The following is a 26,553-nucleotide window of genomic DNA, read 5'->3' on the forward strand; positions in this document are numbered from 1 at the left end:
ATTGATTTTGATAGCACCTGCGTGGCCACGTAGGACTTGGTATGCAGATCTGGTGGACATGTCATCCTTTTCACCATGGACTCTGCCGCTGAGGCAGGACCTTCTACTCCAAGGTCCTTTCAAACATCCAAATCTAATTTCTCTGCATCTGACTGCTTGGAGATTGAACGCTTGATTTTATCAAAACGTGGTTTCTCCAAGTCGGTCATTAATACCTTGATTCAGGCTCGTAAGCCTGTCACCAGGAAAATATATCCTACGATATGGGGTAAATATCTTCATTGGTGTGAATCCAAGGGTTACTCATGGAGTAAGGTCAGGATTCCTAGGATATTGTCTTTTCTCCAAGAAGGATTGGAAAAAGGATTATCGGCTAGTTCCTTAAAGGGACAGATTTCTGCTCTGTCTATTCTTTTGCACAAGCGTCTAGCAGATGTTCCAGACGTTCAGGCTTTTTGTCAGGCTTTAGTTAGAATCAAGCCTGTGTTTAAACCTGTTGCTCCGCCATGGAGTTTAAATTTAGTTCTTAAAGTTCTTCAATGGGTTCCGTTTGAACCTTTGCATTCCATAGATATCAAGCTTTTATCTTGGAAAGTTTTGTTCTTAGTAGCTATCTCTTCGGCTCGAAGAGTTTCAGAATTATCGGCCTTACAGTGTGATTCCCCTTATCTGGTCTTCCATGCAGATAAGGTAGTTTTGCGTACCAAACCTGGGTTTCTTCCTAAGGTGGTTTCTAATAAGAATATCAATCAGGAGATTGTTGTTCCGTCACTGTGTCCTAATCCTTCTTCAAAGAAGGAACGTCTGTTACACAATTTTGACGTGGTTCATGCTTTAAAGTTCTATTTACAAGCTACTAAAGAGTTTCGTCAAACATCTGCATTGTTTGTTGTCTACTCTGGAAAGAGGAGAGGCCAAAAGTCTTCTGCAACTTCTCTTTCTTTTTGGCTAAGAAGCATAATATGTTTAGCTTATGAGACTGCTGGCCAGCAGCCTCCTGAAAGAATTACAGCTCATTCCACTAGAGCGGTAGCTTCCACATGGGCTTTTAAGAATGAGGCCTCTGTTGAACAGATTTGTAAGGCGGCGACTTGGTCTTCGCTTCATACTTTTTCTAAATTTTACAAATTTGATACTTTTGCTTCTTCGGAGGCTATTTTTGGGAGAAAGGTCTTACAGGCAGTGGTGCCTTCCGTTTAAGTTCCTGCTTTGTCCCTCCCTTCATCCGTGTCCTAAAGCTTTGGTATTTGTATCTCACAAGTAATGCATGAACCCGTGGACTGGATACACCTTACAAGAGAAAACAAAATTTATGCTTACCTGATAAATTTCTTTCTCTTGTGGTGTATCAAGTCCACGGCCCGCCCTGTCACTTTAAGGCAGGTGTTTTTATTTTTAAAACTACAGTCACAACTGCACCCTATAGTTTCTCCTTTTTCTAACTTGTCTTCGGTCGAATGACTGGAGGTGGGGGTTAGGGGAGGAGCTATATAGACAGCTCTGCTGTGGGTGTCCTCTTGCAACTTCCTGTTGGGAAGGAGAATATCCCACAAGTAATGGATGAACCCGTGGACTGGATACACCACAAGAGAAAGAAATTTATCAGGTAAGCATAAATTTTGTTTTTTAATGTCCAATACACTCTGGGAGCATAAAAATACAAACCACATGTGTGTGTGTGTTTATATATATATATATATATATATATATTCAAAGAGAGAAGCGCTCTACCAGGAACAAACAGCACATCAGCTAGTTTTATGGGGATTTACCAGCCGGAAGCAGCCTCTTTTAGATCAGTGTGCTTTTCACAGAGGAAAACTTTCCTGAAGTTTATCAGTTTGATTCCTCCAAGTAAGGTCAGTCCAGTCCCAAAATACCAGGCAATTCTCCTCTTAACAAGGAACATGACAACCCCAGACGATTGTTTCGGCCTCCTATGGGCCTCGTCAGTGAGGTGCACCCACATTCCTCTAAGCACACTGGGTAAGGAGTCCACATCTGGTTTCCCCCATCATCCATAAGGAGACTTCCCCAGGGTCATATTAATTTGCATACAACGAGACAAGCGCTCTACCAGGAGCAAACAACAGCTCATCAGCTAGTTCTATGGCGATTTACCCCCCGGAAGCAGACTCTTTTAGACCAGTGTGCTTTTCACAGAGGAAAACTTTCCTGAAGTATATCACTCTGATCCCGCCAAGTAAGGTCAGTCCAGCCCCGAAATACCAGGCAATTCTCCTCTGAACAAGGAACATGACAACCCCAGACAATCAATTCAGCCTCCTATGGGCCTCGTCAGTGAGGTGCAGCCACATTCCTCTAAGCAAATTGGGCAAGGAGTCCACGTCTGGTTTCCCCCATCACCCATAGGGAGACTTCCCCAGGGTCATATTAATTTGCATAAAAAGAGAGAAGCGCTCTACCAGGAACAAACAGCTCATCAGCTAGTTCTATGGCAATTTACCACCCGGAAGCAGCCTCTTTTAGACCAGTGTACTTTTCACAGAGGAAAACTTTCCTAATGTATATCACTCTGATCCCGCCAAGTAAGGTCAGTCCAACCCCCGAAATACCAGGCAATTCTCCTCTGAACAAGGAACATGACAACCCCAAACGATCGTTTCGGCCTCCTATGGGCCTCGTCAGTGAGGTACAGCCACATTCCTCTAAGCACACTGGGCAAGGAGTCCTCGTCTGGTTTCCCCCATCACCCATAGGGAGACTTCCCCAGGGTCATATTAATTTGCATACAAAGAGAGAAGCGCTCTACCAGGAACAAACAACAGCTCATCAGCTAGTTCTATGGCGATTTACCACCCGGAAGCAGCCTCTTTTAGACCAGTGTGCTTTTCACAGAGGAAAACTTTCCTGAAGTATATCAGTTTGATCCTGCCAAATAAGGCCAGTCCAGCCCCGAAATACCAGGCAATTCTCCTCTGAACAAGGAACATGACAACCAGGTATTGGAAAGGACCCTAAAACAGCCACGCAATGCAAGCTCTCAAATCCAAACAAACTGGAAACAAGGGAAGGGTGCACAGGCTTATGTAATCACCCTAGACATATACAAAACACGGAAGAGGATTGCACTCTCATGCCGGACCTAGTACTCATCCCATGACCCTGTAACATGCTCAGCCCTGGGTGCTCACGGGCACTCACAGGATGTGGGATGTGTACCCGGTCCGGTATGAGAGTGCAATCCTCTTCCGTGTTTTGTATATGTCTAGGGTGATTACATAGGCCTGTGCACCCTTCCCTTGTTTCCAGTTTGTTTGGATTTGAGAGCTTGCATTGCGTGGCTGTTTTAGGGTCCCAGGTATTGGAAAGGACCTTGATGTGGTACCTGGGCTTGTCCCATTTGGCCAAATGCGGTAACTAACCTTTCCATTTTTGCTTTTAAATCTTAGCTGAGAGCTTGTAAGTGAGTGCTGGACTTTCTCTGTGTGTTGTATTAATTTGTTTTGTAATTTCCCTATGGTTCTTGCACCCAGACCTGTCTAGGGTTAACTACCTGTGACTCTGGGGATAGCACAGCTTCCTGTGAGTGCCCGTGAGCACCCAGGGCTGAGCATGTTACAGGGTCATGGGATGTGTAGCCGGTCCGGTATGAGAGTGCAATCCTCTTCTGTGTTTTGTATATGTCTAGGGTGATTACATAAGCCTGTGCACCCTTCCCTTGTTTCCAGTTTGTTTGGATTTGAGAGCTTGCATTGCGTAGCTGTTTTAGGGTCCCAGGTATTGGAAAGGACCTTGATGTGGTACCTGGGCTTGTCCCATTTGGCCAAATGCGGTAACTAACCTTTCCATTTTTGCTTTTAAATCTTAGCTGAGAGCTTGTAAGTGAGTGCTGGACTTTCTCTGTGTGTTGTATTAATTTGTTTTGTAATTTCCCTATGGTTCTTGCACCCAGACCTGTCTGGGGTTAACTGCCTGTGACTCTGGGGACAGCACAGCTTCCTGTGAGTACCCGTGAGCACCCAGGGCTGAGCATGTTACAGGGTCATGGGATGTGTACCCGGTCCGGTATAAGAGTGCAATCCTCTTCTGTGTTTTATATATTTTATATATATATATATATATATATATATGTACAATCACATACACAGTTACACACACACACACACACATATGTATGTATGTGTGTATATATATATATATATATATATATATATATATATGTAGATGTGTGTATATATATATATATATATATATATATATATATTTCATTTCTTTCTTCTTTTTTTAAACATTTTATCTTGACTGAAATAAGCCCTGTTTCTGTCCAGGAATCCAATACAGGCATATAGCAGTAGGGGTGGGGGGCTGCTTCTTTCAGAAATGCTGTGCCTTGCTGATATCAAATACTTTGTAGATGCAGTTAACCCAGCAGCTAGCTAGCAGAGGGTTCTGCAGCGTTAGCCTTTTTGGCAGCCGTGGGGTTAACTGCATCTGCTATGTATTTGAGCCGTTTCTCAGAGAGTAGGAGATTGTGTGGGAGGTTCCATAATGATTACATACCCTAAGTTTCAGACTGCAGACATCCCTAGGGGGGAAATATAAGTAAGTGGCTTTCCGTCCTCTTCAGTCTCCTGCATGGGCTCTGCTTTTAGTCTTCTATAGATTGATCGGCTGCTACTGAGATCAAACAGAAAGTGAAAGTAAAACAGCCATTTTACAAATGTGTGCTAAAAGCAACCACTAGATGGAGCTGGTTTGCAAGAACTCACATACAAATGAATGCAGTACAGCCACATCTGAGGATTTTTTTTTAGCAAAATAATCGCTAACTTTCACGGTTTTTAAATTGCGATTAATCGTGCAGCCCTAGTTTCAATTGTTCAACATGTTTAAAGGGACGTTAAACACAAATTGTAAACTGCATGATTATGAAACTTTTGTTAGACCCCACTTAAATTAGAGTGATTGTTTAAAAAGAGATGCTAGTATCTCCTTATATACACATACTAAAACCTAATTACATAAGTCTGGGAGCCAAGCCAGATATTTAGGAGACAGGTATTCATAGCATTTGTGCACACATCACACACATTGTAGATATACACATGTAGCAATGAATTAATACTTCAGTAACCATAAATGCATTGGAAGTCAATGGGTTTTAATCACTGATTTGTAATATCTGCAGCAGTGATTTATCCCCTTGACTGCTTTCATGGAGTATTTGAAGGGACTAGAAACTGAAAATGTATCTTTCAGGATTCAGATAGAACTTACAGTTTTAAAAAAATAAACCTTTCTAATTTACTTCTGTTATAAATTTTGCTTCATTCTTTTGGTATCCTTTATTGCAGGAGCGGCAAATAATGACTGGCAGTTCGCTGAACATATAAGTAAGACAATAATAAGAGGCATATTTGTGCAGCGACCAATCAGCACCTAGCTCCCAGCCCCATAGCCTACCTCAGTATGCTTTTCAACAAAGGATTCCAAGAGAATAAAGCAAATTAGATAACAGAAGTACATTGGAAAGTTGTTTAAAAATGTATGCTGTATCTGAATCATGAACAAAAATGTTTGGATTTCATATCCCTTTAAATAATTGGACAACCCTATCCCAACACTTTTCTTTATGAATCATGGAGAAATATTTACTTGAAAGCTCAGAGAATCCCAGGAGCTTGTCATCTCCAGATTCAATTCCAGATTGGCTCCTCCAAATAAATAAAGTGGTTGGAGTGGAAGAGTTTCAGTATTGAAAAACAATTCTAGGAAACAAGGTGTTAAAATGTTCTGATAATCTTTAAAATCTGCTAGTATGTTAATCTATTGGAAGATTGCAGAAAAGTGTTGTAGTTACAAGATGTTTACTATCCCTTTTAATTTCCAAAAATATTATTACCCTTTTCATGTTTTCTTATAAAGTTTCCTTACTATCTTATATATCAGGCATCTCCATGAAAAAGTTTTTTATCTTTTATTTTTATCAAGCAAATCCTCTAGGAATCCTTCTGGCGAACGTATTATCACCAACAGTCGTGAAAGTGGCTAAGGATGTACCAAAAATAGTGAGTGACCAAATATTAGTATTTAAAACAGTCCTTGAAATAAGTACAGTACAAATGTGTGCATATCTCTATTGGCAGATTGGTCTGTACTCGCTTCCTGCAGTACTTGCCTGTACCCTGGCTACTTTTGGAGTATGTGACAAAGCTCCTCCGTCACCACCTTCAGCAAGTGCCCGTAAATCTACATCCGAGCCTTTTTGTTCCGGTGTATGGCAGGTAAGTATTGCTGACGGTACTGCAAACTAAAAGGAAGTTTATGCTGGGGTCCTTGTGACTTGTTACTCTAGTGTGTATTGCAGGCAATGCCATCATACTGTATATGTGTTTTGAATAAGAAAGACCGATTTTTTTTTTTTTCTGGTCTTGTAGCCATGTTGGAAGTGCAGAACAAGGTGATCAAATAGCCAGATATATTTAGGACCTATTTGCATCCTTCTTACAAACACACACACATATACATATATACTCACATACATATATACACACACGAATACATACACAGACACACACATATACTCACACACACATATATACACATGTGTATATATGTGTATGCATATATATATGTGTGTGTGTGTGTGTATATATATATATATATATATATATATATATATATCTACAAACACAAAACAAAGTGAAGGCTATATGCACTCTCACTTCCAGAGTCAGCTGCCAGGGTGAAAGATCCAAAAATATTACAGTATAAACCAAAAAGGAGAGACTGCAATCACTGGATTTGCAAAGAAAAAGTAAAACAACTTTTAATCCAAAATCATACAGATGAGACCAAACAAGAGTGACCCAAAGTTACTCATTCATTCAATAAATAAATTTGCAATCCAGAGTTATAGCTCATTAAATGCAGTTTCTTCTATAAGGTACGACGAGTCCACGGATTCATCCTTTACTTGTGGGCTATTATCCTCCTGCTAACAGGAAGTGGCAAAGGGCACCACAGCAGAGCTATCTATATAGCTCCTTCCTTAGCTCCACCCCCCAGTCATTCTCTTTGCCTACTCTAAGTACTAGGAAGGGAAAAGTGAAAGAGGTGATAAAATATTAGTTTCTCCTACATTGGTGTGTCCGGTCCACGGCTTCATCCTTACTTGTGGGATATTCTCATTCCCTACAGGAAGTGGCAAAGAGAGCACAACAGCAGAGCTGTCCATATAGCTCCCCCTCTAGCTCCGCCCCCCAGTCATTCTCTTTGCCGCTCTGTACAAGTAGCATCTCCACGGGGGTGGTAAAGAGTATGTGGTGTTAGTTGTAGTTTTTTATTTCTTCTATCAAGAGTTTGTTATTTTAAAATAGTGCCGGTTTGTACTATTTACTCTGCAACAGAAAATGAAGAAGATTTCTGTTAAAGATGAGTATGATTTTAGCACCAGTAACTAAAATCCATTGCTGTTCCCACGCAGGACTGTTGAAACCAGAGAACATCAGTTGGGGGGAACAGTTTGCAGGCTTATCTGCTTAAGGTATGATCAGTCATTTTTCTAACAAGACCATGTAATGCTAGAAGACTGTCAGAAATTCCCTCTGGGATAGGTAAGCCATTTTTTCTTAGACTCTGTATAAAATGATGGCTTATATTTAGGGCTCTATGCTGGTTGACACTATTGTGGGCTTTAAAATCGATTGCTTTTTAGCATGTTTTTCACTATAAACAAGGTGTTTTTTCAGACTTTAAAACACTTTTGGGGTTTAATTTCGGCCTGGCACTTATTTGGACACCTAAATCTAGTCAGAAAGGCCCCTCCACTCTGGAATGAAGAGGGAGGAGGCCTCATTTTCAGGCCTCTATTGCGCAGTTGATTTTGCCTAGGCAGTCCATGCAGCTTCATGTGGGGCATCAGAAGGACTCCAGAGAGGCTTATTTCCTACCAAAATAATCCCTAAGCAAGGTATAGACTACAGGGGAAGCTGTAGCATAGTACTGTAGTGTGTTAACCGATTAATAACTGTTATTAGCTCCGGTTTGGGCATTAAGGGGTTAATTGGTCTGAAAATTTGTGTGCAATCTGTTCAAAGCATTAAGGCTCTGTGGTGAAAATTTAATTAAAATCGGATGTTTATTTCATGGTTTTTTGATGTGTCAGTAATAATGTGTGCTCTTTTATTATTTAAAGAGACAGTAACGTTTTTGTCAAAAATAATTTTTATTGCATTGTATTTCTGTTTAAGCCTGTCAAACATGTCTGAATCTTCAGATAGACTATGTTCTGTATGTCCAAAGGCCAAGGTGGTTCCCCCATTAAATGTATGTGTGCAGTGTGCCATAGCGTCCAACTAGCTTAAGGACAGTACAATCACACTTAAAAATATAGCCCAAGATGATTCTTTAGCTGAAGGTAGTGAAGATAGCTTGCTTTCCTCTCCTTCTGTGTCAACACCAGCTATGCCCGCGCAGGCGATGCCCAGTATATCTAGCGCACCAATTGCGATTACTATGCAACAATTAGCATTTTTTATCCTAACTACCAGCCTTTCCTAGGAAGCGTGATTGCTCAGTTTTAAACACAGACAATGAGCAAGCAGACGCAGAGGATAATTTATCTGTAGTGCCCTCACATCAAGCTGACTTGGCCTGTCTGAGGGAAAAGTTTCTCAGCAGGCAGAGCCTGATACTATAACATTTAAATTTAAGCTAGAACGCCTCCGCGCCCTACTTAAGGAGGTCCTAGCTGCACTTGATGATTGTGATCCTTTGGTGATCCCAGAAAAATTGTGTAAAATGGACAATTTCCTAGAGGTCCCAGTACACACTGATGCGTTTCCGATACCTAAGATGGCGGATATAGTGACTAAGGAGTGGGAGAAGCCAGGTGTTCCTTTTGTTCCCCCTCCTATATTTAAGAAAATGTTCCCCATTGTTGACCCCAGAAGGGACGCATGGCAGACGGTCCCTAAGGTAGAGGGGGCAGTTTCAACGTTAGCTAAGCGCACAACTATTCCAATAGAGGACAATTGCGCTTTCAAAGACCCTAAGGATTAAAAATTAGAAGGGTTGCTTAATACAAATTTTGTTCAGCAAGGTTTCCTTCTTCAACCAATTTCGTGCATTATTCCTGTCACCACGGCGGCGTCTTTTTTGGTTCGATGAACTAGAAAATTCGCTCCAGAAGGTGACTCCATATGATGAAGTCATGGACACTTCACGCACTGAAGTTGGCTAATTCCTTTATTTTAGATGACGCTTTTCAATTAGCTAAATTAGCGGCGAAAAATTCAGGTTTTGCAATAGTGGCGCGCAGGGCGCTTTGGCTAAAATCTTGGTCGGCCAAAACAAAATTGCTTACTATTCCTTTCAAGGGTAAGACCCTATTCGGGCCAGAATTGAAAGAGATTGTTTCAGACATCACTGGGGGAAAGGGCCATGCCCTACCACAGGATAGGCCTTTCAAAGCAAAAAATAAGTCTAATTTTCGTTCCTTTCGCAATTTCATGAACGGACCGGCTCCTAGCTCTACAGCCTCTAGACAAGAGGGTAACACTTCCCAGCCCAAACCAGCATGGAAACCATTGCAAGGCTGGAACAAGGGGAAACAGGCCAAGAAGCCTGCTGCTGCTACCAAATCAGCATGAAAGGATAGCCCCCGATCCGGGACCAGATCTGGTAGGGGGCAGACTCTATCTCTTTGCTCAGGCTTGGGCAAGAGATGTCCTAGACCCCTGGGCTTTAGAGATTGTCTCTCAGGGGTATCTCCTAGAATTCAAGGACCTTCCTCCAAAGGGAAGGTTTCACATGTCTCGCTTGTCTTTAGACCATACAAAGAGACGGGCATTCTTACATTGCGTAGAAGACCTTTTAAAAATGGGAGTGATACACCCAGTTCCAAAAGCAGAACAAGGACTGGGTTTTTACTCAAACCTGTTTGTAGTTCCCAAAAAGGAGGGAACGTTCAGGCCAATTCTGGACTTAAAGATCCTAAACATATTCCTCAGAGTTCCATCATTCAGAATGGAAACAATTCGAACAATTTTACCAATGATCCAGGAGGGTCAATACATGACTACCGTGGACCTAAAGGATGCATATCTGCATATTCCGATCCACAAAGTTCACCAAGAATTTTTACAAAGGTGTTAGGATCCCTTCTAGCAGTGCTAAGGCCAAGGGACATTGCGGTAGCACCGGACCTAGACGACATCTTAATTCAGGCGTCGTCCTTCCACAAAGCGAAGGATCATACGGATATTGTTCTAGCCTTCCCAAGGTCTCACGGGTGGAAGGTGAACGTAGAAAAAAGTTATCTGTCCCCGGTCACTAGGGTTCCCTTTCTGGGAACAATAATAGACTGGGTAGAAATGAAAATCTTTCTGACGGAGGTCAGGAAGTCAAAACTTTCAAATGCTTGTCGAGTTCTTCATGCCATTCCTCAGCCTTCTGTGGCTCAGTGCATGGAGGTAATTGGTCTAATGGTTGCGGCAATGGACATAGTCCCTTTTGCCAGAATTCATCTAAAGACCATTGCAACTGTGCATGTTCAAGCAGTGAAATGGGGATTATGCAGATTTGTCTCCCCAGATACAAATGGACCAGGAAACCAGAGACTCGCTCCTCTGGTGGTTGTCTCAGGATCACCTGTCTCAGGAAATGAGTTTCCGCAGACCAGAGTGGATCATTGTCATGACCGACGCCAGTCTCTTAGGATGGGGCGCGGTCTGGGACTCCCTGAAAGCTCAGGGTCTATGGTCTCGGGAAGAATCTCTTCTCCCGATAAACATTTGGGAACTGAAAGCGATATTCAATGCGCTCCTGGCTTGGCCTCAACTAGCGGAGGCCAAATTCATAAGATTTCAGTCGGACATCATGACGACTGTAGCATACATCAATCATCAAGGAGGAACAAAGAGTTTCCTGGCGATGAGAGAAGTATCCAAGATCATCAAATAGGCGGAGGATCACTCCTGCCATCTATCTGCAATTCACATCCCAGGAGTAGTCAACTGGGAGGCGGATTATCTGAGTCGTCGGACTTTCCATCCGGGGGTGTGGGAACTTCACCTGGAGGTTTTTGCCCAGTTAACTCAACTATGGGGCATTCCAGATCTGGATCTGATGGCGTCACGTCAGAACTCCAAGGTTCCACGCTACGGGTCCAGGTCCAGGGATCCCAAGGCGACATTGGTAGATGCCTTAGTGGCGCCTTGGTCGTTCCATCTATTCTCCTCCCCAGGCTAGTAGCCAGGATCAAACAGGAGAAAGCTTCGATAATTCTAATAGCTCCTGCGTGGTCACGCAGGACTTGGTATGCAGATCTGGTGAATATGTCATCGGCTCCACCATGGAAGCTACCTTTGAGACAGGACCTTCTAGTACAAGGTTCATTCGAACATCCAAACCTAGTTTCTCTTGTTAAGTGTATCCAGTCCACGGATCATCCATTACTTGTGGGATATTCTCCTTCCCAACAGGAAGTTGCAAGAGGATCACCCACAGCAGAACTGCTATATAGCTCCTCCCCTCACTGCCATATCCAGTCATTCTCTTGCAACTCTCAACAAAGATGGATGTAGTAAGAGGAGAGTGGTGTATTATAGTTAGTTTTTTAACTTCAATCAAAAGTTTGTTATTTTTAAATGGTACCGGAGTGTACTGTTTCATCTCAGGCAGCATTAGAAGAAGAATCTGCCTGTGATTTCTATGATCTTAGCAGAAGTAACTAAGATCCACTGCCGTTCTCACATATTCTGAGGAGTGAGGTAACTTCAGAGGGGGAATGGCGTGCAGGTTTTCCTGCAATAAGGTATGTGCAGTTAACATATTTCTAGGGATGGAATTTGCTAGAAAAATGCTGCTGATACCGGATTAATGTAAGTTAAGCCTTAAATGCAGTGATAGCGACTGGTATCAGGCTTATTAACAGAGATACATACTCTTATAAAAGTGTAATATAAAACATTTGCTGGCATGTTAATAGTTTTTATATATGTTTGGTGACAAAACTTATTGGGGCCTAGTTTTTTTCCACATGGCTGGCTTGATTTTTGCCTAGTAACAGGCTTTCCACTGTTGCAATATGAGTGGGAAGGGCCTATTTTAGTGCTTTTCTGTGCAGATAAAAATACTGACAGAGACATTCAGCTTCCCTCTGCATGATACAGGACATCTCTGAAGGGCTCAAAAGGCTTCAAAGTCGTGTTTGAGGAGGGTAACAATCACACTAGACTGTGGCAGTTGTTGTGACTGTGTTTAAAAAACGTTTTTGTCATTTATTATTCTGTTTTTGTTATTAAGGGGTTAATCATCCATTTGCAAGTGGGTGCAATGCACTGCTGACTTGTTACATACACTGTAAAAATTTTGTTAGTGTAACTGCCTTTTTTCACTGTTATTTCAAATTTTGTCAAAATTTGTTTCTCTTAAAGGCACAGTAACGTTTTTTTATATTGCTTGTTAACTTGCTTTAAAGTGTATTCCAAGCTTGCTAGTCTCATTGCTAGTCTGTACAAACATGTCTGAAACAGAGGATACTTGTTCATTATGTTTAAAAGCCATGGTGGAGCCCCAAAGGAGAATGTGTACTAAATGTATTGATTTCACCTTAAACAGTAAAGATCAGTCTTTATCTATAAAAGAATTGTCACCAGAGGGGTCTGTCGAGGGGGACGTTATGCCGACTAACTCTCCCCACGTGTCGGACCCTTCGCCTCCCGCTCAAGGGACGCACGCTAATATGGCGCCAAGTACATCAGGGACGCCCATAGCGATTACTTTGCAGGACATGGCTGCAATCATGAATAATACCCTGTCAGAGGTATTATCCAGATTGCCTGAATTGAGAGGCAAGCGCGATAGCTCTGGGGTTAGACGAGATACAGAGCGCGTAGATGCTGTAAGAGCCATGTCTGATACTACGTCACAATATGCAGAACCTGAGGACGGAGAGCTTCAGTCTGTGGGTGACGTCTCTGAATCGGGGAGACCTGATTCAGAGATTTCTAATTTTAAATTTAAGCTTGACAACCTCCGTGTATTGCTTGGGGAGGTGTTAGCTGCTCTGAATGACTGTGACACAATTGCAGTGCCAGAGAAATTGTGTAGGCTGGATAAATACTATGCAGTGCCGGTGAGTACTGATGTTTTTCCAATACCTAAAAGGCTTACAGAAATTATTAGTAAGGAGTGGGATAGGCCCGGTGTGCACTTTTCCCCACCTCCTATATTTAGAAAAATGTTTCCAATAGATGCCACTACACGGGACTTATGGCAGACTGTCCCTAAGGTGGAGGGAGCAGTTTCTACTTTAGCAAAGCGTACCACTATCCCGGTTGAGGACAGTTGTGCTTTTTCAGATCCAATGGATAAAAAATTAGAGGGTTACCTTAAGAAAATGTTTAGGTTTTATTTTACAGCCCCTTGCATGCATTGCGCCTGTCACTGCTGCGGCGGCATTCTGGTTTGAGGCCCTGGAAGAGGCCATCCATACAGCTCCATTGACTGAAATTGTTGACAAGCTTAGAACTCTTAAGCTAGCTAACTCATTTGTTTCTGATGCCATTGTTCATTTGACTAAACTAACGGCTAAGAATTCCGGATTCGCCATCCAGGCGCGTAGGGCGCTATGGCTCAAATCCTGGTCAGCTGATGTGACTTCAAAGTCTAAATTACTCAACATTCCTTTCAAGGGGCAGACCTTATTCGGGCCTGGTTTGAAAGAAATTATTGCTGACATTACTGGAGGTAAGGGTCATACCCTTCCTCAGGACAGGGCTAAATCAAAGGCCAAACAGTCTAATTTTCGTGCCTTTCGAAATTTCAAGGCAGGTGCAGCATCAACTTCCTCTGCTTCAAAACAAGAGGGAACTTTTGCTCAATCCAAGCAGGCCTGGAAACCTAACCAGTCCTGGAACAAGGGCAAGCAGGCTGCTGCTGCTTCTAAGACAGCATGAAGGAGCGGCCCCCTATCTGACAACGGATCTAGTAGGGGGCAGACACTCTCTCTTCGCCCAGGCGTGGGCAAGAGATGTTCAGGATCCCTGGGCGTTGGAGATCATATCTCAGGGATATCTTCTGGAGTTCAAAGCTTCTCCTCCACAAGGGAGATTTCACCTTTCAAGATTATCTGCAAACCAGATAAAGAAAGAGGCATTCCTAAGCTGCGTACAAGATCTCCTTGTAATGGGAGTGATCCATCCAGTTCCGCGGACGGAACAAGGACAGGGGTTTTATTCAAATCTGTTTGTGGTTCCCAAAACAGACCAATTTTGGATTTAAAGATCCTAAACAAATTCCTCAGAGTTCCGTTATTCAAGATGGAAACTATTCGAACCATTTTACCCATGATCCAAGAGGGTCAGTACGTGACCACAGTGGACTTAAAGGATGCCTACCTTCACATTCCGATTCACAAGAATCATCATCAGTTCCTGAGGTTTGCCTTTCTAGACAGGCATTACCAATTTGTAGTTCTTCCATTCGGGTTGGCTACAGCCCCAAGAATTTTTACAAAGGTTCTGGGCTCACTTCTGGCGGTCCTAAGACCGCGAGGCATAGCGGTGGCTCCTTACCTGGACGATATCCTGATACAGGCGTCAAGCTTTCAAATTGCCAAATCTCATACAGAGATAGTTCTGGCATTCCTGAGGTCGCATGGGTGGAAAGTGAACGAAGAAAAGAGTTCTCTATCTCCTCTAACGAGGGTTTCCTTCCTAGGGACTCTAATAGATTCTGTAGAAATGAAAATTTACCTGACGGAGTCCAGGTTATCAAAACTTCTAAATGCTTGCCGTGTTCTTCACTCCATTCCGCGCCCCACGGTGGCTCAGTGCATGGAAGTAATCGGCTTAATGGTAGTGGTGATGGACATAGTGCCATTCGCGCGCCTGCATCTCAGACCGCTGCAATTATGCATGCTCAGTCAGTGGAATGGGGATTACACAGATTTGTCCCCTCTACTAAATCTGGATCAGGAAACCAGAGATTCTCTTCTCTGGTGGTTATCTCGGGCCCATCTGTCCAAGGGTATGACCTTTCGCAGACCAGATTGGACAATTGTAACAACAGATGCCAGCCTTCTAGGTTGGGGTGCAGTCTGGAACTCCCTGAAGGCTCAGGGTTCATGGACTCAGGAGGAGAAACTCCTCCCAATAAATATTCTGGAGTTAAGAGCAATATTCAATGCTCTTCTGGCTTGGCCTCAGCTAGCAACACTGAGGTTCATCAGATTTCAGTCGGACAACATCACGACTGTGGCTTACATCAACCATCAAGGGGGAACCAGGAGTTCCCTAGCGATGTCAGAAGTCTCCAAGATAATTTGCTGGGCAGAGACTCACTCTTGCCACCTGTCAGCGATCCATATCCCAGGTGTAGAGAACTGGGAGGCGGATTTTCTAAGTCGTCAGACTTTTCATCCGGGGGAATGGGAACTCCATCCGGAGGTGTTTGCTCAATTGGTTCTCCGTTGGGGCAAACCAGAATTGGATCTCATGGCGTCTCGCCAGAACGCCAAGCTTCCTTGTTACGGATCCAGGTCCAGGGACCCAGAAGCGGCACTGATAGATGCTCTAGCAGCACCTTGGTTCTTCAACCTGGCTTATGTGTTTCCACCGTTTCCTCTGCTCCCTCGTCTGATTGCCAAAATCAAACAGGAAAGAGCATCAGTGATATTGATAGCGCCTGCGTGGCCACGCAGGACCTGGCATGCAGACCTAGTGGACATGTCATCCTTTCCACCATGGACTCTGCCTCTGAGACAAGACCTTCTAATACAAGGTCCTTTCAATCATCCGAATCTACTTTCTCTGAGACTGACTGCATGGAGATTGAACGCTTGATCCTATCAAAGCGTGGCTTCTCCGAGTCAGTAATTGATACCTTAATACAGGCACGAAAGCCTGTCACCAGGAAAATTTACCACAAGATATGGCGTAAATATCTTCATTGGTGTGAATCCAAGAATTACTCATTGAGTAGGGTTAGGATTCCTAGGATATTGTCCTTCCTCCTAGAGGGTTTGGACAAAGGATTATCAGCTAGTTCTTTAAAGGGACAGATTTCTGCTCTGTCTATTCTTTTACACAAGCGTCTGGCAGAAGTTCCAGACGTTCAGGCATTTTGTCAGGCTTTAGTTAGAATTAAGCCTGTGTTTAAACCTGTTGCACCTCCATGGAGCTTAAACTTGGTTCTTAAAGTTCTTCAAGGGGTTCCGTTTGAGCCCCTTCATTCTATTGATATCAAACTTCTTTCATGGAAAGTTCTTTTTCTGATGGCTATTTCCTCGGCTCGAAGAGTGTCGGAGTTATCTGCCTTACATTGTGATTCTCCTTATCTGATCTTTCATTCAGATAAAGTTGTTCTGCGTACAAAACCTGGGTTTTTACCTAAGGTGGTTTCTAACAAGAATATCAATCAATAGATTGCTGTTCCATCATTATGTCCTAATCCTTCTTCAAAGAAGGAACGTCTTTTGCATAATCTAGACGTAGTCCGTGCCTTGAAGTTTTACTTACAGGCTACTAAAGATTTTCGTCAAACATCTAACCTGTTTGTTGTTTACTCTGGACAGAGGAGAGGTCAGAAGGCCTCGGCAACCTCTCTTTCTTTTTGGCTTCGGAGTATAATCCGTTTAGCCTATGAGACTGCTGGACAGCAGCCTCCTGAAAGGATTACAGCTCATTCTACTAGAGCTGTGGCTTCCACCTGGGCCTTTAAAAATGAGGCCTCTGTTGAACAGATTTGCAAGGCTGCAACTTGGTCTTCCCTTCATACTTTTTCCAAATTTTCCAAATTTGATACTTTTGCTTCTTCGGAGGCTGTTTTGGGGAGAAAGGTTCTACAGGCAGTGGTTCCTTCCGTTTAAGTTCCTGCCTTGTCCCTCCCATCATCCGTGTACTTTAGCTTTGGTATTGGTATCCCACAAGTAATGGATGATCCGTGGACTGGATACACTTAACAAGAGATAACATAATTTATGCTTACCTGATAAATGTATTTCTCTTGTAGTGTATCCAGTCCACGGCCCGCCCTGTCCTTTTCAGGCAGGTCTAAATTTTAATTAAACTACAGTCACCACTGCACCCTATGGTTTCTCCTTTCTCGGCTTGTTTCGGTCGAATGACTGGATATGGCAGTGAGGGGAGGAGCTATATAGCAGCTCTGCTGTGGGTGATCCTCTTGCAACTTCCTGTTGGGAAGGAGAATATCCCACAAGTAATGGATGATCCGTGGACTGGATACACTACAAGAGAAATAAATTTATCAGGTAAGCATAAATTATGTTTTCTCTGCAACTGACTGCTTGGAGATTGAACGCTTGATTCTATCTAAGCGTGGGTTTTCGGAATCAGTTATAGATACTCTGATTCAGGCTAGAAAGGCTGTATCCAGAAGAATTTACCATAAGATATGGCAGAAATATCTCTATTGGTGCGAATCCAAGGGTTACTCATGGAGTAAAATTAGGATTCCAAGGATAATTTCCTTTCTCCAAGAGGGATTGGAGAAAGGTCTGTTAGCTAGTTCTTTAAAAGGACAGATATCTGCTCTGTCTGTCTTGTTGCACAAACGTCTGGCAGCAGTGCCAGATGTTCAGGCGTTCGTACAGGCTTTAGTCAGAATCAAGCCTGTCTACAGACCTGTGACTCCTCCATGGAGTCTAAATTTAGTTCTTTCAGTTCTTCATGGGGTTCCGTTTGAACCTTTTCTTTCCATAGATATTAAGTTACTATCTTGGAAAAATTTTTGTTTTTGGTTGCTATTTCTTCTGCTAGAAGAGTATCTGGTGTTTCATACAGTTAAGGTAGTTTTACGTACCAAGCCTGGTTTTCTTCCAATAGGAATATTAACCAGGAAATAGTTGTTCCTTCTCTTAAAATTCTATCTAGAAGCAACAAAGGATTTCAGACAGACATCTTCTTTGTTTGTCGTCTATTCTGGTAAGAGAAGAGGTCAGAAAGCTACTGCTACCTCTCTTTCCTTCTGGCTAAAAAAGCATCATCCGATTGGCTTATGAGACTGCTGGACGGCAGCCTCCAGAACAAATGGGCTTTCAAGAACGAGGCTTCTGTTGAACAGATCTGTAAGGCAGTGACTTGGTCTTCACTGCATACTTTTGCCAAATTTTACAAATTCGATACTTATGCTTCTTCGGAGGCTATTTTTGGGAGAAAGGTTTTACAAGCAGTGGTGCCTTCCGTTTAGGTTACCTGACTTGCTCCCTCCCTTCATCCGTGTCCTAAAGCTTTGGTATTGGTTCCCACAAGTAAGGATGAAGCCATGGACCGGACACACCAATGTAGGAGAAAACAGAATTTATGTTTACCTGATAAATTTCTTTCTCCTACGGTGTGTCCGGTCCACGGCCCGCCCTGGCTTTTAGTCAGGTTTAAAATTTTTGTTTTTTTGTACACTACAGTCACCACTGCACCCTATGGTTCTCCTTTTTCTCCTGACCATCGGTCGAATGACTGGGGGGCGGAGCTAGAGGGGGAGCTATATGGACAGCTCTGCTGTTGTGCTCTCTTTGCCACTTCCTGTAGGGAATGAGAATATCCCACAAGTAAGGATGAAGCCGTGGACCGGACACACCGTAGGAGAAAGAAATTTATCAGGTAAACATAAATTCTGTATTTTAATTTCTTCAAGCAAGAGTTTTTTGTTTTAAATGGTATCGGTGTGTACTATTTACTCACAGGCAGCAGATGGATGAACACTTCTGCCTGGAGGATGATGATCTTAGCATTTGTAACTAAGATCCAGTGCTGTTCCCACAGAGGCTGAGGGGTACAAGAAACTTCAGTGTGAGGAACGTTTTCATGCTATATAGCAGTGAGGTATGTTCAGTCATTTTTTCTGGAGAGACTGTGTATTTCAGAAAGGCTGACAGTATCCCCATGAGGGTAAGGGTAAGCAGTAATCCTAAGAGTTATAGAAGGGTATTACTAAGCTTGCATAAGGGGCTAATTACAAAAATGGTTGACACTGAGTTTTTGAATGTTTGTGGGCAAACGTTTTGTAACTGGGAGTGCTGTTAACGTTTTGTGGGCAATAACATTTGGGCAACTTTATTGAGGGTACACGTGGCTTATTTTTTGGGTCTCAGAACCCACATGGCTGGTTTAAAACCGCTCTGGTGCGGTTCTTTGAGGCTGTAGAGACATCGAGTGAGATGGGCGGGGCCTATTTTCGCGCCTCAGATGCGCAGTTATTTCACGCAGCAAGCTCTAACTCCTGAGGGCCCTGGTGGATGTTCTGGGCCAAATCGAAGCTTTAGCCCCATATTTACAATCCCTGAGGGCAGGTAGGGCCACAGCAGGGCTGTGTTTTTTTCCGGATTTAGGCCTAATTTCAATCTAATTCTATCTCTAATTCTTTCACCCTTCAAGATATGGCCACAGTTATGAATACTACCCTCACAGAGGTTTTATCTAAGCTGTCTGGGTTGCAGGGTAAGCGCAGTAGGTCTGGTGTGAGAAAAAATGCTGAGCCCTCTGACACTTTATTAGCCATATCCGATGTACCCTCACAATGTTCTGAGTTGGGGGTGAGGGATTTGCTAGCTGAGGGAGAGATTTCTGATTCAGGAAATATGTTCCCTCAGACAGACTCAGATATGACGGCTTTTAAATTTAAACTAGAACACCTCCGCTTGTTGCTCAGGGAGGTTTTAGCGACTCTGGATGATTGTGACCCTATTGTAATTTCAGAGAAATTGTGTAAAATGGACAGATATCTAGAGGTTCCTGCTTACACTAATGTTTTTCCGGTCCCTAAGAGGATTTCGGACATTGTTACTAAGGAGTGGGATAGACCAGGTATTCCGTTTTCTCCCCCTCCTACTTTTAAGAAAATGTTTCCCATATCAGACACCATGCAGGATTCGTGGCAGGTGGTCCCTAAGGTGGAGGGAGCTATTTCTACCCTGGCTAAGCATACAACTATACCTATTGAGGACAGTTGTGCTTTCAAAGATCCTATGGATAAAAAATTAGAGGGTCTTCTAAAGAAAATATTTATTCATCAGGGTTTTCTTCTGCAACCTATAGCGTTCATTGTTCCTGTAACTACTGCAGCTGCTTTTTGGTTTGAGGCTCTAGAAGAGGCTCTTCAGGTTGAGACCCCATTAGATGATATTCTGGATAGAATTAGGGCTCTCAAGCTAGCTAATTCTTTCATTACCGATGCCGCTTTTCAACTGGCTAAATTAGCGGCAAAGAATTCAGGTTTTGCCATTTTAGCGCGTAGAGCGTTATGGGTTAAGTCCTGGTCTGCTGACGTGGCATCAAAATCTAAGCTTTTAGTCATCCCTTTCAAGGGTAAGACCCGATTCGGGCCTGAACTGAAAGAGATCATTTCAAAAATCAATGGAGGAAAAGGCCATGCCCTTCCTCAGGATAAGACAAATAAGATGAGGACCAAACAAAATAATTTTGGTTCCTTTCGAAACTTCAAAGGTGGTCCCTCTTCCTCCTCCCCTGCTGCAAAGCAGGAGGGGAATTTTGCTCAATCCAAGTCAGTCTGGAGACCTAACCAGACTTGGAACAAAGGTAAACAGGCCAAGAAGCCCGCTGCTGCCACCAAGACAACATGAAGGGGCGGTCCCCGATCCGGGACCGGATCTAGTAGGGGCAGACTTTCTCTCTTTGCTCAGGCTTGGGCAAGAGACGTTCAGGACTCCTGGGCTTTAGAAATTGTGACCCAGTGGTATCATCTAGACTTCAAAGATTTTCCTCCAGGGGGGAGATTTCATCTTTCTCGATTGTCTGTAAACTAGACAAAAAGAGAGGTGTTCTTACGCTGTGTAGAAGACCTATATACCATGGGAGTAATCTGCCCAGTTCCCAGAACAGGGGCAGGGGTTTTACTGCAATCTGTTTGTGGTTCCCAAAAAAGAGGGAACCTTCAGACCAATTTTAGATCTCAAGATCCTAAACAAATTCCTCAGAGTCCCATCCTTCAAGATGGAGACCATTCGGACTATTTTACCAATGAATATGCGTATCTGCACATTCCTATCCACAAAGATCATCACCAGTTTCTCTGGTTCGCCTTTCTAGACAAGCATTACCAGTTTGTTACTCTTCCCTTTGGGTTGGCCACAGCTCCCAGAATTTTCACAAAGGTGCTAGGGTCCCTTCTGGCGGTTCTAAGGCCGCGGGGCATAGCAGTGGCGCCTTATCTAGACGATATCTTAATTCAGGTGCCAAATCTCACAAGGACATCATGTTGGCTTTTCTCAGATCTCACGGGTGGAAGGTGAACGTAAAAAAGAGTTCACTTACCCCTCTCACAAGAGTTCCATTCCTGGGAACTCTGATAGATTCGGTAGACATGAAAATTTTTCTGACGGAGGTCAGGAAATCAAAGATTTTAACCACCTGCCGAACTCTTCATTCCATTCCTCGGCCGTCAGTGGCTCAGTGTATGGAGGTGATCGGACTAATGGTAGCGGCAATGGACATAGCTCCGTTTGCTCGCTTGCATCTCAGACCACTGCAACTATGCATGCTCAAACAGTGGAATGGGGATTATGCAAATTTATCTCCTCAGATACACCTTGATCAAGAGACCAGAGACTCTCTTCTTTGGTGGTTGTCAAAGGATCATCTGTCCCAGGGAATGTGTTTCCGCAGGCCAGCATGGGTCATAGTGACGACGGACGCCAGCCTATTGGGCTGGGGTGCAGTCTGGAATTCCCTGAAAGCACAGGGAGTGTGGACTCAGGAGGAGGCTCTCCTCCCGATAAATATTCTAGAACTGAGAGCGATATTCAACGCGCTTCAGGCGTGGCCTCAGCTGGCTTCGGCCAGATTCATAAGATTCCAGTCGGACAATATCATGACTGTAGCATATATCAATCATCAGAGGGGAACAAAGAGTTCTCTAGCGATGATAGAGATTATGAAAATAATTTGATGGGCAGAGACTCACTCTTGCCATCTATCAGCAATCTATATCCCAGGAGTGGAGAACTGGGAAGCGGATTTTCTAAGTCGTCAGACTTTTCATCCGGGGGAGTGGGAACTCCATCCGGAGGTGTTTGCACAATTGATTCAGCAATGGGGCACACCAGAATTGGATCTGATGGCGTTTCGTCAGAACGCCAAACTTCCTTGTTACGGGTCCAGATCAAGGGATCCTCAAGCAGTACTGATAGATGCTCTAGCAGTACCTTGGTCGTTCAACCTGGCTTATGTGTTTCCACCATTTCCTCTCCTCCCTCGTCTGATTGCCAGAATCAAACAGGAGAGAGCTTCAGTGATTTTGATTGCACCTGCGTGGTCACGCAGGACTTGGTATGCAGACCTGGTGGACATGTCATCTCTTCCACCATGGACACTACCACTGAGCCGGGACCTTCTCATTCAAGGTCCGTTCCAGCATCCAAATCTAGTTTCTTTGCGACTGACTGCCTGGAGATTGAACGCTTGATTTTTATCCAAGCAGGGATTCTCTGAGTCGGTCATAGATACCTTGATTCAGGCTTGAAAGCCTGTCACTAGGAAGATTTATCATAAGATATGGCCAAATATCTTTATTGGTGTGAATCCAAAAGCTACTCATGGAGTAAGATCAGGATTCCTAGGATTTTGTCCTTTCTCCAAGAAGGATTGGAGAAGGGGTTATCAGCTAGTTCCCTAAAGGGACAGATATCTGCTTTGTCAATTTTACTGCACAAGCGTCTGGCAGATGTTCCAGACGTTCAGTCGTTTTGTCAGGCTTTAGTTAGAATCAAGCCTGTGTTTAAACCTGTTGCTCCGCCATGGAGTTTGAATTTAGTTCTTAAAGTTCTTCAAGGGGTTCCGTTTGAACTTATGCATTCCATAGATATTAAGCTTCTATCTTGGAAAGTTCTGTTTTTAGTTGCTATCTCTTCGGCTCGAAGAGTTTCTGAACTATCTGCATTGCAATGCGACTCGCCTTATCTTGTTTATCATTCTGATAAGGTGGTTTTGCGTACCAAACCTGGATTCCTTCCTAAGGTTGTTACTAATAGGAATATTAATCAGGAAATTGTTGTTCCTTCCCTGTGTCCTAATCCTTCCTCTAAGAAGGAGCGTCTGTTGCACAACTTGGACGTGGTTCGTGCTTTGAGGTTTTACTTGCAAGCGACCACAGATTTCCTTCAAACATCTTCTCTGTTTGTTGTCTATTCTGGAAAGCGTAGAGGTCAAAAAGCTATGGCTACCTCTCTTTCTTTTTGGCTGAAAAGCATCATCCGTTTGGCATACGAGACTGCTGGACAGCAGCCTCCTGGAAGAATTACAGCTCACTCTACTAGAGCGGTGGCTTCCACATGGGCTTTTAAAAATGATGCTTCTGTTGAACAGATTTGTAAGGCTGCGACTTGGTCTTCACTTCATACCTTTTCCAAATTTTCCAAATGTGATACTTTTGCTTCTTCGGAGGCTATTTTTGGGAGAAAAGTTCCTCAAGCAGTGGTGCCTTCTGTTTAGGCATCTGTCTTGTCCCTCCCGTTCATCCGTGTCCTATAGCTTTGGTATTGTATCCCACAAGTAAAGGATGAATCCATGTACTCGTCGTACCTTATAGAAGAAAAGTAAATTTATGCTTACCTGATAAATTAATTTCTTCTATGGTACGACGAGTCCACGGCCCGCCCTGTCATTTTAAGACAGATTATATTTTTTTTATTTTAAACTTCAGTCACCTTTGCACCTTTTAGTTTCTCCTTTTTCTTCCTGTACCTTCGGTCGAATGACTGGGGGGGTGGAGCTAAGGGAGGAGCTATATAGACAGCTCTGCTGTGGTGCTCTTTGTCACTTCCTGTTAGCAGGAGGATAATATCCCACAAGTAAAGGATGAATCCGTGGACTCGTCGTACCATAGAAGAAATTAATTTATCAGGTAAGCATAAATTTACTTTTTCTACTGGCTATTGCTTCTGCGTGCAAAGTATCTGAGATTGCTGCCTTGAAATTTGAGCCTCTATCTGGTGTTCCACTCTGATAAGGCTGTACTACGTACTAAGTTAGGTTTTCTTCCTAAGGTCGTGTCAGACCGCAACATCAATCAAGAGATTATGGTTCCTTCCTTGTATCCAAATCCTTCCTCTCTGAAGAAATGTCTGCTTCATAATCTGGACGTGGTTCGTGCCTTAAAGTTCTACCTTCAGGCTACTAAAGATTTTAAAGGTCAGACAAACAAAAATAATAGGAGCACCAGGCAACTCCGTAGATAAAATCCAACTTTTATTTAGCTTACAGCAGCATTGCTTAAAAACAGTTTAAAAATTCACAGCATTCAAGGGTAGAGTTCCTGCTTTAGCCACTGGTAAAGCTAAAGCACAGTGTGTGACTGTCTGTTAGCTTGTTGTTGCGGGCATCAGATTTAAAGTGACAAGCAAGGCTGCGGATAGAGCAGTACACCTAAGCTCCCAGTATGCATTACTAACAAATAATCCTTATGGTGATAAGACTTTGTTTTGTGTCTACTTGTTACTAAGGATTTTAGACAAACTTCGTTCTTGTTTGTTGTCTATTCTGGGAAGCGTAAGGGACAGAAGGTCTCTTCGACTTCCTTATCTTTTTGCTTAAGGAGTGTTATCCGCCTTGCTTATGAGACAGTGGGACATACACCTCCTCAGAGGATTACGGGAGAAAGATTTTGCAGGCTGTGGTGCCCTCAGATTAGGGTCCACCTCTCTTTTTGTCCCTCCCGTTATCATTCAGTGTCCTCTAGAGCTTGGGTATAAGTTTCCCAACAGTAAGGAATGATGCCGTGGACTCTCCTTATATTAAGAAGGAAAACATAAATTATGCTTACCTGATAATTTCATTTCCTTCTGTATAAGGAGAGTCCACGGCCCCTGCCCGTGTTCTCCAATGGGCGGCCCTCTAAATTTTTCTTCTGGCACAATTTATACCCTGATATTTCTCCTACTGTTCCTTGTTCCCTCTGCAGAATGACTGGGGGAAGTGGGAGAGTTATTTAAGCCTTTGGCTGAGGTGTCTTTGCCTCCTCCTGGTGGCCAGGTTCAGTATTCCCAACAGTAAGGAATGATGCCGTGGACTGGTAAGTAATTTGTTTTTTCTATATGAAACACCAAATTTTTTATTTTTTATTTTTTTTGTGATTCAGACAGAGCATACAATTTAAAAAAAAAATCCAATTTACTTCTATTATCAAATTTGCTTTGTTCCCATGATATTCTGTGTTGTAGAGATACCTAGGTAGGCATCTACATGACAGGAAATAGTGCGGCAATCTAGTGCTCTTGCAAATGGCTAACAGTCTTGCAAAACTGCTGCCATATAGTGCTCCAGACATGGCGCGGCTCCTAAGCATATGTCACTGTGTTCAACTAAAGATACAAAAAGAACGAAGAAAAAATGATAATAGAAGTAAATTAGTCAGTTTGGTTAAAATGACATGCTCTATCTGAATCATGAAAGAACAGGGTTTCATATCCCTTTAATGTATTTAATTTCAACGATTTCCTTTGCATGAGAGAAAATGTGAGTTTTGTATTTTAAATGCAGCATGTTTTGAACATAAAGACTAGACTGGAAAATATAAATTCTCAGTGTGTTCTATTTTTTTTTTCTACAGCTCCTGAATAATAAAGCTTATTGTATCCTAATGCTGTGTTTCGGAGCAGGTATTGGCATTTTTACTGCCTTTTCTGCATTTCTGGAACAGATCTTATGCTTCAATGGTTATTCAAATGTAAGTACACAGAAATATTTACTAGTATTGAAATATGTCAAGTCTTAGGCTATATTTAAAATGTGGTTTAATTTCTCTTAAAGGAATAGGAAAGTAAAATTAAACTTGCAGGATTCAGTTAGACCATGCACTTTTAAATTCAGTTCTATTTTCAAATGTGCTTTGTTCTTTTGGTATCCATTGTTGAAAAAGAATGTAAAAATATCCTACACTAGTGGAAGCTAGCTGCTGATTGGTGCCTGCACACATTTGTCTCTTGTGATTGTCTAACTAGATGTGTTCAGCTAGCTGCCGGTAGTGCAATGCTATTCCTTCAGCAAAGGATAACAAGATAATGAAGCAAAGTTGATAACAGAAGTAAATTAGAAAAATTTGGGGTTTACTGTCCCTTTAATGCGTCATTTTAGTGATTGTCAGTTAAAATAACTAATATGAAAATATAAAACACTAAGGGCTAGATTACAAGTTAAGCGCAAATATGCGCTTTCGCAAACGCAATATTTGAGCTTAAAGGGACACTGAACCCAAATTTTTTCTTTCATGGTTCAGATTGAGTATGCAATTGTAAGCAACTTTCTAATTTACTCCTATTATCAATTTTTCTTCGTTCTCTTGCTATCTTTATTTGAAAAAGAAGGCATCTAAGTATTTTTTTGGTTCAGTACTCTGGACAGCACTTGTTTATTGGTTGTTGAATTTATCCACCAAGTAGCAAGAACAACCCAGGTTGTTCACCAAAAATGGGCCAGCATCTAAACTTACATTCTTGCTTTTCAAATAAAGATACCAAGAGAATGAAGAAAATTTGATAATAGGAGTAAATTGGAAAGTTGCTTAAAATTGCATGCTCTATCTGAATCACAAAAGAAAAAAATTGAGTTCATT

The 26,553-nt window shown here is 42.7% G+C and overlaps 1 protein-coding gene across 1 annotated transcript in view; it reads left to right on the top strand.

The window, feature by feature from the left end:
- The window catches only part of SLC49A3 (solute carrier family 49 member 3), a 234,869-nt gene that overhangs the window by 123,255 nt on the left and 85,061 nt on the right, over nucleotides 1-26,553 (top strand). The window contains exons 4-6 of the mRNA XM_053702739.1: nucleotides 5,956-6,032; nucleotides 6,111-6,248; nucleotides 25,552-25,668. Of these exons, the coding sequence (XP_053558714.1) occupies nucleotides 5,956-6,032; nucleotides 6,111-6,248; nucleotides 25,552-25,668 (332 nt within the window). The remainder of the gene's footprint in view (nucleotides 1-5,955; nucleotides 6,033-6,110; nucleotides 6,249-25,551; nucleotides 25,669-26,553) is intronic.

The sequence above is a fragment of the Bombina bombina genome, chromosome 2, assembly GCF_027579735.1.
Source record: "Bombina bombina isolate aBomBom1 chromosome 2, aBomBom1.pri, whole genome shotgun sequence".
NCBI lineage: Eukaryota > Metazoa > Chordata > Amphibia > Anura > Bombinatoridae > Bombina > Bombina bombina.